Consider the following 16,031-nt stretch of genomic DNA (forward strand, 5'->3'; position numbering starts at 1 on the left):
GGCCACACCAGTCAATCCTAAAGGAAATCAGTCCTGAATATTCATTGGAAGGACTGATGCTGAAGCTGAAGCCCTAATACTTTGGCCACCTGATGTGAAGAACTGACTCATTTGAAAAGACCCTCATGCTGGGAAAGATTGCAGGCAGGAAGAGAGGGGAGGAGAGAGGATGAAATGATTGGATGGCATCACTGACTTGATGAACATGAGTTTGGGTAAGCTCCAGGAGTTGGTGATGGACAGGGAAGCCTGGCGTGCTGCAGTCCATGGGGTTGCAAAGAGTCAGACATGACTGAGCAACTGAACTGATTAGTACAATGTGTTGGAGGAGTTATTTTTGATTCATGGTTTTTTTCTTAGTACTCATCCCTCTGCCATTCTAGGCCTCCCAGAGCGGAAAATCAGAATGTGTAGAGGCTGCAGTGCTCTGCTTCTAGACCCAATTTTTTCTAACGGTGGAGAAGCCAAGTCAATCCAGATACACATGTGACTTTTGAAAGGGATTCAGAGGGTACAGAGAAGTTTTCCTGTTGTCAAACGTATATTTTTATTTCATGCCTCATCACTGTTTACTTTTTTTCTAAAAGAATAAATTTTTAAAGACTGAAAAAAGTTTTCTAAAGGAATATTTAAGATTTTTATTTCCTATCCAAAGGACAGTGTGGAATGAACATCTCAAAGACAGTATCAGGGGTATCATGAGCCTCAGATCAGAATACATTTGTCTCAGAGTAGCTAAGTTTTTTCCAGGTAGACATAAATGAATAAAAATTCATTAAGTTACATAGTGATAAATGTCACCAAACAAGCCAAGGCTAAGGTGTTCCCATCTCTCTGCATTCAGCGGTGGCTCCAGAGCTGCTAGGGTAGGCTAGAGGCTACTCTGCACCCACCCTAACAAAAGTCTAAAAAACCAGGCTCATAAGGATCTGACTGAAAGAGAATTAAGCACAACCAATTCCAACAGAAGTAAGCACAACCCAGCACAACCAGGTCCAACAATCTGTAAAGGAAGACACCAAATTCAGACGCTCGACAATGTAAAATTCACAAAAATCCGGGTTTCGCTGGTGGCTCAGTGGTGAAGAATCCACCTGGCAATACAGGAGACACAGTTGCGCGCTCTGATCTGGGAAGATCTCACATGCCATGGAGCTACTAAGCCTGTGTATGTCACAGCTACTGAGCCTGTGCCCTGGAGCCCGCGAGCAGCAACTGCTGAAGCCTACGTGCTAGAGTCGCCTGCGCACCGCAGCTAGAGAAAAGCCTGTGCAGCAACAAAGACCCAGCATGGCCAAAAATAAACAAGTAAATACAATTATTATTATTTTTTAATCCATCTTCCAGTTTAAAAACAAAACACAACTACTAGACATGCCAGGAAGCAGGAAAATGTAACCCACAACCGGGAGAAAAATCAGTCAATAGAAATGAACCGCATAATGGTAGAGAAGATGGAATTAGCAAATAAAGACATTAAAATGGCTATTTGACCTGTTATTGTATTTAAAGGAAAAGCTCAGAGTTTTCTCTTGAACTAACCACTGTGTGACTTTTTTCATGTTGCCTGTTGGAATTGGAAGAACCCGTGGGAAAGTTCTGCCTACTGCTGTTGCTGTGAGCAAGAAGCTCCTTTGTCTCTGATCCAGGATTCTCATGTCTTCCACTGGAACCCATGACACCGCGTCAGGCTATAACACATTATTAGCTTACAAACTGGATAGAGTCTCAAGGTATTTATAGTTCTTGACAGCATGAGAATATATACCTAATTCCAATTTCTAATTAAAAACTAGCCCAATCAATTATAAGGTAATCATGATCATATGTGGAGGTAAATTTAAAGCTTTTTGTTGAAAAAAGCACCTGGATGAAAGATTTTGAAATATTGTTTTCAGAAATTTATTTACATGTCTTGGATGGAAGCAGTTGATACAGTTTACTTGGAGTTCCTGGGGGAAAAAAAAAGAATTTTTGAAAAGATGGGACTGCTAAGTGTACTGTGGAAAAATAATAATTAAAAAAATTTCCTGCTTGCTACCAAAGTTGCTTTAGCCATATACAATATATAGAAGTCATATAAATAACACATCTCATCAAAGGACCAAAATCTCTTAAGTAATTCGACTATGTAATGAATTGGATACAAATCTTACAAAAATAGTGTTCACCTTCTTATTACTGTCCTCTGGCTAATGCCTGATAGACAAAAGAAATTTTAAACACATTTCTACGAATCCACCAAGATACACATACCTTTCAAACCAAGGGCTAAAGGCCTATTCCCAGGACTAGAGGTGTCTTCATAAATATCATAGATGTCAAAATGGAATTTATCTTTCCTTGAAATGTGACCCATTTTTGAGAGGTCAATATGGTGACTGCAGATTTTTTCACTTAGATTTGAATATTCTCTTTGAAGATTCCGCATCTCAAATTCCAAGGTGTCCCTTTCATTCTCTATACTTCTTACATAATTTTCTAAGAGTATTTTGTCTTCCTCAAGTCTACTGATGCTGTTTTCAAATTTTATACTTTCTTGACTATTTTTTTTTAGTTCCTCTTTTAGAAGCTGATTATCGGTCTTAATTTCCATTAACATTTTTGATAACAGTTCACATTCATTGCCCATTTCTGACAAACTATTCTTATAAATACTTGCTTCTGACTTTGCATTTTTTATCTCTTGCAGAAAATTCTCTTCCGCAGTAGATTGGTATGTTTGAATATCCTCAATTTCTCTTGCCATCATCTCTCTCGCAGCAGTAGATTCTTGTAAGGTGGTTTCAAGATTAAGCTTTTCATTTTTAACTGTTTCTACTATTTGAAGAAGTGTCTCTTGTTCGATTTTTGCCAATCTTTCTTTCTCTTTCAGCTGCGCTGTCTCTAGGCGGGTCTCTTTCAGTTCATTTTCCAGTGCCCCTTTTTCCTTTAGAAGCTGATGAGTTTTTTTCTCTAACATTTCTTTTTCCTCTTGTATCAATAGAATATTTGTTTTCATTGATTCCATTTCTATGCTCAATCGTTTGTTTTCATTATTGACAATGGCCATATCACTTTGAGTTTTGTGTTCCTTGCTTTTTAGTTGATCTAATGCTTCTATGATTTGTTGATTCTCCAAAGAAAGTTGACTGTTTTTTTCCTCGAGGGTTTTATTTTGTCCTTGGAGAACATTATAGTTACTAACTATTTTTTTCAATTCTTTAAGACATTCTTTGCCATCTTCTTCTGTTTTAGTTAACTTGGACTGGAGAGTATTCTTTTCTTCAACCAGTGTCTTAAGTTGCTTTTCATACATTTCAATTTTCTGTATCAGAGATTGTGTGGTAAAGACAAGAGGTTTAATTTTTGTTTTAAGGGTTAGGTTTTCATTCTCTAGTTTCATTACTTTTTTCTGTATTTGCATAGATTCTTTCAAGTAATTCTGTAAGTACTGAATTTTTGCTACACATTGCTCAGTAACAGAATTGACTTTGGATGTTTTCTCATTTTCAAATATTATTGATCCTTGTTTTACTGTAAATGGTTGTTTTTCTTTGTCTTTCATTTCATATTTTGTTGGGTCAATGAATGCCAATGTATGTCTCGGGACTCTGGAATGGAGTTTTAAATCTGCAATATTCTTGTCAGTGATAGGAATTTCTTTATTGTTTTTCTCATTCCTTTTTCCCCTGTGTATTTCGCTCCTAGATAATTTTTTACATTTCCTACAAAAATTCACATGGAATTTTGACACTGTTTCCCTAAGTGGGAGCAATTTGTTTACTAATGCCTCTAATTCCAAAATTCTCTTTGATTTTATATCTTCACTTAAGTTACTTTCAATATTTTCTTCCTTAATGAAATTGTTTTTTTCTTTGTGAACAGGGGGCAGGTCATAATTCCCATGCCTTGGAACAGCTTTTAAAGTCTGCAGTTCGTTTGTAAGTGCCAGTTCCCTATTATGTGACTTTTGAAGCTCTTCCTTCATTTGTTTAATGGAATGGCAAATATCATCTAAATTTTCACAAAATCCATTCTTGAGAAAAGGCATTGTCATTCTGGACTTATCCAGAATTAGCGTCTCAGCTTGAGACATCCCATTTTGAGGTACATTAGGTAGAAAATTATAAAAGTTATTATAATTCTTCAACCCGTCAGAATTTTCTGAAGCTGAATTATCTGTCAAAATTCTCAGAGGTAATGTGTCCTTGAAATGTATCTGGCATGGAACATCTATACTTTGAGGAAGACTGTCAATACTATCACTACTGAATTTTTCTTCTGCTGAATGAAGAGTTCTGGAATCCTCAAAATGATGAATTTTCTCTGTAGAAAGGGTTTCTTCTTGATTCTCTATAGGCTAGTAAAAATAAAAATCATACTATGTACTATCATTCGCCACATGACCAACAAATTAAGACAATATTTTGGGGAGGATATATTTTTACAACCAGAATGAACATTTTCTCCATTTCTGCAGCAGAGAAGCCTAACAAGTATGGTTCATTTTCTGCAGGAAACTCTACCTTTATTACAGACCTGTAACTCTGGTTTTCACAGTTTGCTTAGAAATTATACTTATTTTCTTAAGTAGTGAGATAGCAGGGCCAACCCCTCAATTTCAGAAATAGAAATCCAACATTTCTCAAGAGACCATCATACCTTGATGGGGAAGACAGCAGCCATAGTTCAAAGGGAAGTTTAAAGAAAATGAAAAGTTTCATTCCTTCTGTATGTCAACCTTAGCTTGTCTTCCTAGTTTCAAGTGTATCTAGGGCTGTGACTGTTCTGGAAATGTGAGTTCTAATAAGTGGAGACACACAGTGAGTCTGGTTTGGACCTGTTCTAGAGAACTCAGAGGTCTAAGTCAATCCTAAAAGTAGGAGAACTCATAAGTGGACACAAAGGCTATAAAAGCTGCCTTGCATTTCAGTTTACTTGGGAATCTTTAGATATCTGGACTAAGTTAAATGCCCTTCCTATGCTCTTCTAAGAGAAACAAGAAAATTGTAGAAGTGTGGAGGAGGAAAACATACATCTTTCAAGGTTTTCAGGACAGGAGTTTCCTTATTTTCACCTCTGACAATCCAGTCACCCTGTGAAGAAGGGGAGAATGTAAAGATGAAGATCAAAGGTTGTAACATTTCTGAAGTACCGAAATGTAGAAATGATTCTATGTTGAAGAACATACCAAAGCTGTTTCATTGTGTGTGCCGAATACTAGATTTTTTTCTGGGTTAAATTGTGGGTTTTCTACTTCAATGATACTTTTGTTCAATATTTCACTGATTTCAGACTGTACCTTTAAAAGACAAATTAAGACTATCAGACCTTGATTTATAAACTTATGAATGCACAAGAATAATAGATATTATAATTAAAAGATATCTTTAAATTTCCTACACATAAAAATTGACCATCATATAAAATATAAATTAAATTAAAATTACTGTAATCTCTATTGAAGGACTCTTTAAGAAAAGCATGCCTTTACTATGTGATTATAAAATGAGAAAGGCTTAATTGAGGAAAGCAGAATCTTCTGAATTAAAATAACTTTAGATGTTTGTTTTTTATGTTGTTGAATAAATCAGAGATCCTTGATCTTTGTCATCAGAGTGGACTCTGTTGTGTCAGCCTCAGGAGGCTTTTGTCTTCTCTTCCCGTTTCCCCGCTCTTGCTTCTAGTACAGGAATGTCAGGGTGAAGTTTATATAGGGCCTCCAGTTGTATGTGTTGTGTTCTGTACCCCCAGAATCCACACCCTGTCCTGTTAACACTACCCCTTGTTTCTTCTGGATAAAGACCCTGTGCCTTTGGCGGTGGTAGAGAGCCCCCCTCCAGCTCCAAGGGGTGAGCATGTGACCAGTTAGGGCGTTGCCTCCCTCTTAACAGGGACTGCTTTCAAGAATGCATGGGGGGCCATCAGAATCAGGACAAACTGCTAAGAGAGAAAAGCACAGTCTCTTCTCTGACTGGAGCCTGGAAAGATAAAGGCCGGAACTTTTAGCAACCCTTTTGCTACCACCTGGAGTCTGAGAATCCGATACTGTCAAAAGCAGAACCATGATAAGGAGGGAGGCTGGTTCTTGGATGATGTAGTCCTGGTCACACAGATAAAGCCATCCCCAAGTGCACTATCCCTGGGGTTTTCATTGCCAGATCTAACAAAGTGCAATTTCCCCTTACTTTGAGTTAGATTTTGTATCACTTATGACGAGAGTTCCTATTTTTAGACTGTATATAGGTAGCAGTTTAAACATACTTTAAAAAAAAAAATACAGGTATAACAATGTAGTTTCCTCCAAATTTGGAGTCTAGAATAGATTGCAGCTCTATTTTATCACATTTAGTTTCAAGTAATCAAGTGGCTAGGGGTCGTCAGCTTAGACATGTACGATGGTATCCTCAGTTTGCATATTTTCTATGTAAATTAAAAGAAACATACCATGCTAACATTTTGCAGAGTCTGTATTCGGAGAGCCTGAAACGATTCCAGTTGTTGCTGAAGGGCCTATAACAAAGTTATACAGGGATGGAATTGAACATCTGTAGGTGAACATACACTTTGTTATGGGATTCCCTAGTGGCCCAGATGGTAAAGAATCTGCCTGCAATGCAGGAGACCTGGGTCAGGAAGATCCCCTGGAGAAGGGCATGACAACCCACTCTGGTATTCTTGCCTGGAGAATCCCATGGACAGAAGAGCCTGTCAGGCTAGTCCATGGGGTCGAACAAAGTCGGGCACGAATGAAACGACTTAGCACGCATGAATGCACACTTTGTTAGAATTAAAAAAAAAATATCCCCCAAAGTTGCCTATTACAGGGATCACGTGGAGGGTCAGGTGGCTGGCTTACTAATCATTCTTGCTCACTCTCAAGTATTCTGAGAAAGATCAGACTTTACACAGGTTTTCTGAGAAAATAAAATGAAATATACTCACTTTCAATGCTGATTGTGGTTGGATTTGATTTTCTGATTCTGATACACAGCCGTGTTCTAAAAAGTAAAATTGAAAAATGATGTGATTTAATTCTTAATTGTTATTTTTAAACAATGTTAATGGAAAGCAATCTCTTAGCTTTCTTGGATGGTGAGGCAAAGAGATAATGAGATGACTGATGTTCACATTAGGATAAACCCAGTGCTACCAGTATAACGAATTAAGAAATAATTTTCATCTGACTTAAAATACTGCACCTACTTGACGTTGTAACAGTGGTTTTACTTTTATAATAAATCATTAACTTGTAACACCAAACTTAGACTACTCTGAAACTTAGATATCTTTGTTTGTTTCAGGGATATAAACTATATATTTTTTGGTATAAAAATGAACAATTCTCATATGATGGGAGACCCTTGGCAAAGTACTATATGGGTCTCAGTGTCTATGAAACAGCCATGTGATGTTTTTCTTCCTTAATCTGGAAAACAGTTTGGATTAATAGAACATAGGTCTTATTGTGTTCTTAAGCAAAGTGCTATAAACATCCGTGTGTTCCTTCCTAAAAAACAGATCATAGATCTGCAGTAGAGGAGAGACTATATAATGTTTGCAAGTTTCATGACAAATGCAAAATTTTTATTTAAAAAATTTAAAAAACATGTCCTGAATGAAATGAGAGTTACATTAGAATGCTCCCCCTAGGCTGGCAATTTCTGATATTTAGGAGAAGGTTTCTAAAGAGTTCAGCATAGCTCCTTTGGAATGAAAGTCTGCCAGATGTTATAGAAACTGGTTGCAAAGCGTCTTCCCTCCCATCCCGTCCCAATCTGGCCCTTATCACTGAGAGAGCAGCTCTGGTTCACAACCTGGAGTCATTTGGCCAACTGAAGAATCCCACCTTCATCACAGAGCAGGGATGGACAGTGAGTCCATCTGGTTACTGCTCAGCTTTGCATCTTACTGGGAATAAAATGGTAGTCAGAAATGTTCGTCTCAGAGAGGAAAAAAGGAACTCAAGTTAAGGTCTGGACCAGTCCTGTAAGGCATCCCAAAGTTTTTCAAACTCTAAAATAACCACTGCAATATTGTAAAGTAATTAGCCTCCAATTAAAATAAATTAATTTTAAAAATAAATAAATAAAATAAAATAACCTCTTCTGATGAACTCAAATATTAATAGATCAAAATGCAAACGAGAAAAGAATGTATCACCTGTTGCTGCTGCTGCTAAGTCGCTTCAGTTGTGTCCGACTCTGTGCGACCCCATAGACGGCAGCCCACTAGGCTCCTCTGTCCCTGGGATTCTCCAGGCAAGAATACTGGAGTGGGTTGCCATTTCTTTCTCCAATGCGTGAAAGTGAAGTCATTCAGTAGTGCCCGACTCTTAGCGACCCCATGGACTGCAGCCTACCAGGCTCCTCCATCCATGGTATTTTCCAGGCAAGAGTACTGGAGTGGGATGCCATTGCCTTCTCCGAATATATCACTTAGAATCCCACCATCCAGAATTAAAGATGCTTGCCCCTTGGAAGGAAAGCTATGACACACCTAGACAGCATATTAAAAGCAGAGGCATCACTTTGCCGACAAAGGTCCGTATAGTCAAACCTATGTATGGTTTTTCCAGTAGTCATGTATGAGTGAAAGAGTTGGACCATAAAGAGGACTGAGCACTGGAAAACTGATGCTTTCAAATGGTGGTGCTGGAGAAGACTCTTGAGAGTCCCTTGGACAGCAAGGAGCTCAAACCAGTCAATCCTAAAGGAAATCAATCCTGAATATTCATTGGAAGGACCGATGCTAAAGCTGAAGCTCCAATACTTTGGCCAAGTGATGCAAAGAGCCTACTCACTGGAAAAGACCCTGATGCTGGAAAAGATTAATGGCAGGAAGAGAAGGGGGTGACAGAGAATGAGATGGTTAGATAGCATCACTGACTCAATGGACATGAGTTTGAGCAAACTCCGAGGCAGTGAAGGACAGGGAAGCCTGGTGTTCTGCAGTCCATGGGGTCACAGAGAGTTAGACACGACTTAGCGACTGAAAAACAACAACAACAAAATTTTAGGTACCCACCCTTTAGTCAGCTCTCTAGACACATACATGGAAAAAAACAAATGATTTTCAATCAATGGGATCATATTACGCATTCTACTTTTAAATAATAATATTAGACTTATATTTGATAAAATAAAACCGCAAATAGTCAAATGTATTGCTAGTATTCAGATTTTTACTCACTACATGAGAGATTATTTCTTATGAGAGCCCTCTAAAATATTGGAAATGGGTCATGAAACAGATTAAGAAATTGGAAATTTTATGTTTTAAGTGGGGCTTCCCTGATGGCTCAGCAGGTAAAGAAGCCGCCTGCAAATAACATACATTTCTGATGTGAATATTCAGTGTGATTCACTCCATCCGTGCCAAAAAAGGGGGTAAATGATGAAAAAATTGGCCTCGTCCTTCCTCCCCAGTTGTCATGATGTTTGATAGTGATATATTTTCACGTTTCATGATGTTCACACTTTGTTCTGTAACTATAATTCTCACAAAACTATTTAAACCCAAAGATAAGATATTATTGTTGTAAATATTCCCAGCCTTTGGCTTTATTCTTAATGGATTTCCTATTCACAGTTTTATCTCTTCCTGCACCCGCAGCAACAGTCTCCCTTTTCTGCACAGATTTCCTTTGTCTTGTTAGGACTTGCAAGTTTACGGCTAAATATAAGGACTCCTTTTGCTAAGATGGAGTAAGAAATGTGGGGCAAAAAGAAATCCAAAGACTTGTTCAAGAGATACAGCGAATGAAGATCTTAAGGAAAGAGCATGGCCTTTCTAGACGGCTTCTACATGGACCTCCCTCCCTCCGTCTTGTTCCCCTGTGGAAGGTGGAGGTTTGTGGCACTGGAGATTATATATATATATGCAGCATTTTCTGGTTTTACTTTGGCAGTGGATAAGGTGCCTGGCGGGGACAGGCATTTGGGGGAAGAGATATGAAGGTCCAAGAAATTTTTTAACTAGAGAGAGTCTAATCTACCTGCTTGCTGTGGAAACCATGTAGAGGAAATGGAGACGAAAAAGAATTCTGGAGAATGAGGCCAACATTAAGAACTACAGAATTCCAGGAGAGATATAATCTGGAGGGAATGGCCTGTGATGGAGCAGGGACAGTCCTCCCATGGAAGTGGGGCAGCAGAGAATGCGGGACACAGCCAGGTAGCTTAGCAGAATTTAAGGTTGAGGGTCAGGGTGTTTGGGTCTGACTGCTTCTAATTTTTTCATACAGTATGAGATCATGTTGCCCATTGAGAGGTAGTGGTGAGGGGTGCTGGAGATTTAATGAAACAAGAAAAGTGAAACAGTTATCTTGCAGAGGGCTTGATAAAGTGTTTTCTGGGGAAATAATGTAACTTTTCCAAATAGCATTGAGATCCACAGTATGACCACAGTAAAACACAGTGAGTGAGTGTTTTTCTCCACCAAAGTTCTGATGATTCAGTGAAGATACAGGGTAGGCAGAGAGAGTCATTTATTTTAAAAAGCTATCAAAAGAACTTTTTATTTTTCTTATGAGTTTCAGAGACACTGGCTCCTTACTCCCAACGGGAAGATAATTTTAAAATTCATCAATACTTAAAGAACCACATAGGATTTTGTGATTCTAGAATTGGAAGAGAAGTTATGAATGAAGCACAGGAGAGGGAACAGAATCACACGTCACAGTTTAATTAAGTCCTTGCTAAATGTACAATATTGGGAAGTATTTAGACTAAGTAGAGGATGTGGTGCCAGTCCTGAAGAGGCTTAATCTCTATTCAGATTGAAAGAAATATTATTCAGATTAGATTCAATTTAAATTCTCTAGCTGTTTCATATTTAAATGTCAGAATTTAAAAACAAGATAGTTTGCAACAGGATACTTTTTGAGATAATTTAGGTAAAGATATGGGGAATTTATTCTAAAATCTAAAGGAGCTTATGTCATAGTAGACATATTTTTGTTGTTTAGTTGCTAAGTTATGTCTGACCCCTTGGACTGTAGCCCACCAAATTTGTCCATGGGACTTCCCAGGCAAGAAACTGCAGTAGGTTGCCGTTTCCTTCTCCAGGGCATCTTTCCCACCAAGGAATCAAACCCAAGTCTCCTGCATTGGCAGGTGGATTCTTTACCACTGAGCCACCAGGCCAGCCCATTCAACGTATAGAGAAAGTTTTAAGGACATAGCTGTAGCTAACGGAGCAGGAAGAACAAATGAATTTTTAAAATGCGATGTGGTAATAATTCTATATATGATGTTAGATACTCTGTAATTGAAGCTTTTTAATTCTCAGGTTCAAACACTGAATTTTGCTGCGGCAATTCCCATTCACTCCTAGAAGGAATTGTTTTCTGAAGCCTTGTGAGCTGCTCCATCCAAGCCTTCATTCATTCATGCAACAACTGTTTTTGAACAGCGCTATCTATCAAGTACTGTCCAAGGTGCTGGCAATCTTAAAGTTGAACAAAACATGCAACATCTCTGCCCATGTGAAGCTTCCCTTCTAGTGAGGGGCACAGAGGATAGAGTGTGTAGGACGGGAGTAATTCCTATGGGGAAATGTAGGGCACAGGGGAGGGTATGTCCCTGCACAAGGCGCTGTCCCGGGAGCTCTGCAGCCAGGCTGCCTGGGCTGGAAGCCTGACTTCACCAGACGCTTGCCGTGAGGGCTCAGTGTCTAGTTTCTAGGCAAAGCCTTACACAGTGCATGGTATACAGTAAGTACTCAAGAAAACTTTACTAATATTACTGTAGCAGCAAGGATGTTATCAATATGATGATGGTTTGGTAAATTTAAAATTTCTAATTGAGATGGAGAGCAGGGATGACTGCTCCAGTTCTCCACTGCTTCCTGGTTTGCTCAGAACAAGCCCTCTCATCCTACATGGAACTGCAAAGCCCAGTTTCCTCTCTGAACCCTCCTGCCATCCTCCTCCTCCTCCTCGCTCATTCTGCCCCTGTCGCTAGCTATTCCTCAAACATACCGGGGCTCCTCCCACCTCAGGACCCCTGCAGCTGCTGTTCTCTCTTCCCAGAATGTTCTTTCCCCAGAAATCTGCACTGACAACTCCTTGAGCTCCTTCAGGCCTTTGCTCAGATGTCATCTGCTAATGAAGTCTCCTCCCATCCTGTTTGAAATAAAATTGCCCACTCCCCACCCACCTCTGACATTCCATATACTCCACCACTTCATATATTAACTACTTAAGTTCAGAGACCTGAGAACTATTGCAGGGCATTGTAATTCGGTGTTATTTATGCAAATCACGTTAATGTTCTGTTGGTCAGCACCCAAAGAACAGACCTCTTGGTGATGATGAAATGTAGCTAAGAGAACAGAAAGAGGGCAGGGCACAGGGTCACACATCCGAGTTTCGTCTTTAGCTTTAGGCAGAAGATCCCTGCCATCCTTCATCACATCTGACTTGGAATATCTCTCACTGATTGAGCCCCTGCCCTTATACGCACCATGCTCTAGTGAATAAGACAGGATCTCTCAGCCAAGCCTATGTGCTATTTTGTATGCAACGTCATTTTCTGTGAATGCTGGCATTTTCCTCCAGAGCCTTACATCTCGCTCACGTTAGAGAACACACAGTCTTGCCAAATTCAAGTCCTTCAGTCTCTTCTGACCTTACATGCTCTCCCTGTGGTGTGGAACTGTCTAAACAGTCTGTGAGGACTTCTCCCTGGGTCAGGACTTCTGGAACCACCCCCACCCACCCACACATTGCACAGGGGTGCCTGCCTGGCCTCCCCCCAGAAGATGGGCGGTGCTCAGAAGAGCGGAGAGGGGTCAGGTCAGCCCACTGTTCCCGTGGGGGCCACTGAGGTATGGCTTGTCCTGGTGGTCACGGGCATCCCGCTGTCATTGTCTACAAGGGTGTGGCTGTGCCAGCCCTATTTTCAGAGCCCTTGACAAAGCCTTTGTGAAGGTCCCTGGTTTCTGAAGGTGGACAAACCCTTCTTGACCTCAGATCTCCGGTTATTTCTCCCAGCCCCTCTGCGTGGGGATGGCCACGTGTCCCGCGTGGCTTAGGGGCAACCGTAGATCCGAAGGTGGCCCATCAGTTGACAGATGGCCTCCCGCCCCCAGCGCTCTGCCCCTCACCTGACATCTCTCATGAACACCAGGCCCCTCTGAGAGCCCTGGAGCCTCCTCCAGCCTCTCTGGAGGAAGCCAGACTCCAACTTCAGTGTGCTCGGATGCCCCACCCCACCCCCACACATCTTATTCATGGTTTATATGGAGCTTGAAAACTGCAGCTCTTTAATTATTTCAAACACCCTCCCTATACACCCTTCCAGTAGTCCGCAGATATTTACCATAAAAAGTTCTTTTGGAAAGAATCCTTTTTAGTGATTGTCCATAAAAATCAGCAACTTCTTATTTGATATTCAGAGAGGCAGAAGAGTGTAGCAGGTGTGTTAAGGCCTGGACATTTGCAGCTACCCTGCTGAATACTGGCTCTGTCACTTGCTGTGTGACCTTGGGGGAGTTAGTTAACCTCTCTGTGCCTCACTCAGTTCCCTCGCCTGTAACATGAGAAGAACAGTCGTACCTACTTCATAAGGTTGTTGTGAAGATTAAGTTGATCCGTTTAAGTGCTCAGGACCGTACGTGGCCCAAAGGAAATATTCCGTGTTAGTTACTGTTAGTACCAGCTGAACAGTTACCGGAAGTACACCAGTTGGCCCGGGGATTTAGGCTGCGTACTGGTTGCTACGTCATTTATTGTAGTTTTGCTACAGTAAAAAGGCAGAAGCACTGCTGCGGGCCGAGCTTGGCCGGGAGGTTTTTTTACCTGTTTCACTGCTACCATTTTCCTTTATCCCCTCAGAAGAATTTAGGATCTTGGATGCTGAAAGGAGGACGCAGTCAACCTCATCCTCTTCCTCAGGACGCTTTTCTGTAACAAAACAGCACTGGGCTTCAGCCTTTTGGCTTTGCCGGGAGGAGGGAGACGAGGCCTGGGGATGCGGGGCGCGGGCGCGCTGAGCGGCCACCGGAGGGCGCGCTGGGCCGGAGGCGGGGCGGGCGCCTGCATGCCTTCCTCCTGGCCGGCGGAGGTGCGCGGCTGGTCCTGCAGATCCGCACCCAAGACCCGACTCGCTCTGGGGGTGAAGGGGCCGGGGTCGGGGAGGCGGCGCTCTCCAGTACCCGTCCACCTCCCAGGGCGCCCCTTCAAAGGCCAGTCCCACCCCCTTACCCGGGCTCATTTCTGCTACTCAAGGCCTCTTCCCAACTGCCTTCCCTCCTCCCAGGCATTCTGCTCGGTTGCTTCTAGCCCGGACATCTCGTTGCTTGGCAACGGGGTGGCGGGGACCACGCGAGGGGCAGTGGGGGCGCGCGCAGCGGTGGGGGTGGGAAGGAGGAAGATGCGCGCTGGGGTCTGGGGCCCCGGATCCCAAACGCCCGCCCCGCCCGAGCGGCGCCTGCAACGGTCGCGTGTTGGGAAGGTCCCACCTTCGCTGCTGCTGCTAAGTCGCTTCAGTCGTGTCCGACTCTCTGCGACCCCATGGACAGCAGTCCACCAGGTTCCTCTGTCCATGGGATTCTCTAGGCAAGAATACTGGAGTGGGTTGCCATTACCTTTTCCACCCACCTTCGCTGTGCCCCCCAAATCCAGTGACAAACTCATTAGGGCGCCCCCCTCCCTGCCCCCCGCGTCTCCCCTGCTCATCTAGAAATTGATCAGACTCTGACTTAACGCAGCACCTGTTGAGCCTAAGTTGTGTGGACAGAGTTGGGTGTTTGGAGAGACACAGACACCTAGGAACTCCCCGCCTGCTCTGATCTCTCTGATTGCCATTTCATTGTTTTATTCTGTTCTCTTCCTCTTGTTTCAACCCATCTGTCAGGTCAGTTTCAGCGACTTGGGATTCAAGCTATCTTAGACAGGGACATCTGTTTGCTGCGGTTAAAAGACCCCTATTTCCAGTAATGAACTTACAATACCAGCGTATTGAAATGTACACATTAGAGCTGTCGCGGAGGCGCCAATCTTCATTTGTAGAGCGTGCTGCTTTCCTGTGAACCTGGGTAAACCACTTGTAAAAGATAGTTGTTGCCTTGGAAACGGGGCTTGTTCAAGTAAAGATCGGGCTGACTCTGGCCACAGTCAATCCCCTTGCCCATCAGAAAATGGAGCTCTTTAAGTGAAACTATTACATGAGTATATGTTATTATTTTGTGATAACAGCCATTACAGATGGAATATAAAATAATTGAAAGTTCAGATTTTAAGTCACAGTAAGGAATTTCAAGTCATGATGGAATAATTTATTATGTAATAATTATGTGCCTCGATTTCATGGAAATGAAGTTCTTCATCATAGTTTCATTGTTTGCTAGCTGTAAATTTCTTGTTTCCTAGCCTATAGAAATGGCCTCTGGAAGATTTGGCAGTCTTTCTTGTGGTGTTGTAGACAGTTTTAGCAAACTGTAATTTTGAGAACTTAGGTTCTCCACTGATGATTGATGGTGACAAAGTTAACTTTTTCTGAAGAGCTGCAAACGTTTTCATCAATGTATCTGTCAAATTACTCTTCTGAATAAATTTCAGTATTTTGAAGGGAGAATGTACATAAAAAAGCATCACATTTTAGGAAGTTAATCACTATACTAATGAAATTTCCATAACAAATAAGAAATTACTATAAAATAGTTTATTTTATACAACATCATATATTAATATCTCGGAGAAGGCAATGGCACCCCACTCCAGTACTCTTGCCTGGAAAATCCCATGGATGGAGGAGCCTGGTGGGCTGCAGTCCATGCGGTCGCTAAGAGTCGGACACAACTGAGTGACTTCACTTTCACTTTTCACTTTCATGCACTGGAGAAGGAAATGGCAACCCACTCCAGTGTTCTTGGCCTGGAGAATCCCAGGGACGGTGGAGCCTGGTGGGCTGCCATCTATGGGGTCGCACAGAGTCGGACACGACTGAAGTGACTTAGCAGCAGCAGCAAATATTAATATCTAATAATGTGATAATTAATATAATGTAATATTCTACAATAGCTGATTTGTCTGTGTAATGTTT

General features: G+C 41.5%; 1 protein-coding gene across 1 annotated transcript; it reads right to left on the reverse strand.

Annotated features, from left to right (window-relative positions):
• Nucleotides 1-569: 569 nt before the first annotated feature.
• Nucleotides 570-14,303, reverse strand: CCDC110 (coiled-coil domain containing 110). Its single transcript, XM_070781731.1, has 8 exons — nt 14,192-14,303; nt 13,787-13,891; nt 6,928-6,983; nt 6,430-6,495; nt 5,174-5,284; nt 5,019-5,078; nt 2,257-4,342; nt 570-1,952 (listed from the first exon to the last, which is right to left on the reverse strand). The coding sequence occupies exons 1-8, from the start codon at nt 14,199-14,201 to the stop codon at nt 1,903-1,905; spliced, it is 2,544 nt and encodes an 847-aa protein (XP_070637832.1). The 5' UTR covers nt 14,202-14,303; the 3' UTR covers nt 570-1,902.
• Between the last annotated feature and the right edge of the window lie 1,728 nt (nt 14,304-16,031).

Source organism: Bos indicus, chromosome 27 (genome assembly GCF_029378745.1).
Source record: "Bos indicus isolate NIAB-ARS_2022 breed Sahiwal x Tharparkar chromosome 27, NIAB-ARS_B.indTharparkar_mat_pri_1.0, whole genome shotgun sequence".
Lineage (NCBI taxonomy): Eukaryota > Metazoa > Chordata > Mammalia > Artiodactyla > Bovidae > Bos > Bos indicus.

Excerpts from the sequence above, each read along its gene's own strand:
- CCDC110 (XM_070781731.1), bottom strand. Across the intron at positions 6,496-6,927 it reads AACCACAATCAGCATTGAAA|GCCCTTCAGCAACAACTGGA; the intron begins GTGAGTATATTT and ends ACTTTGTTATAG. Across the intron at positions 5,079-5,173 it reads CACACAATGAAACAGCTTTG|GGTGACTGGATTGTCAGAGG; the intron begins GTATGTTCTTCA and ends CCTTCTTCACAG.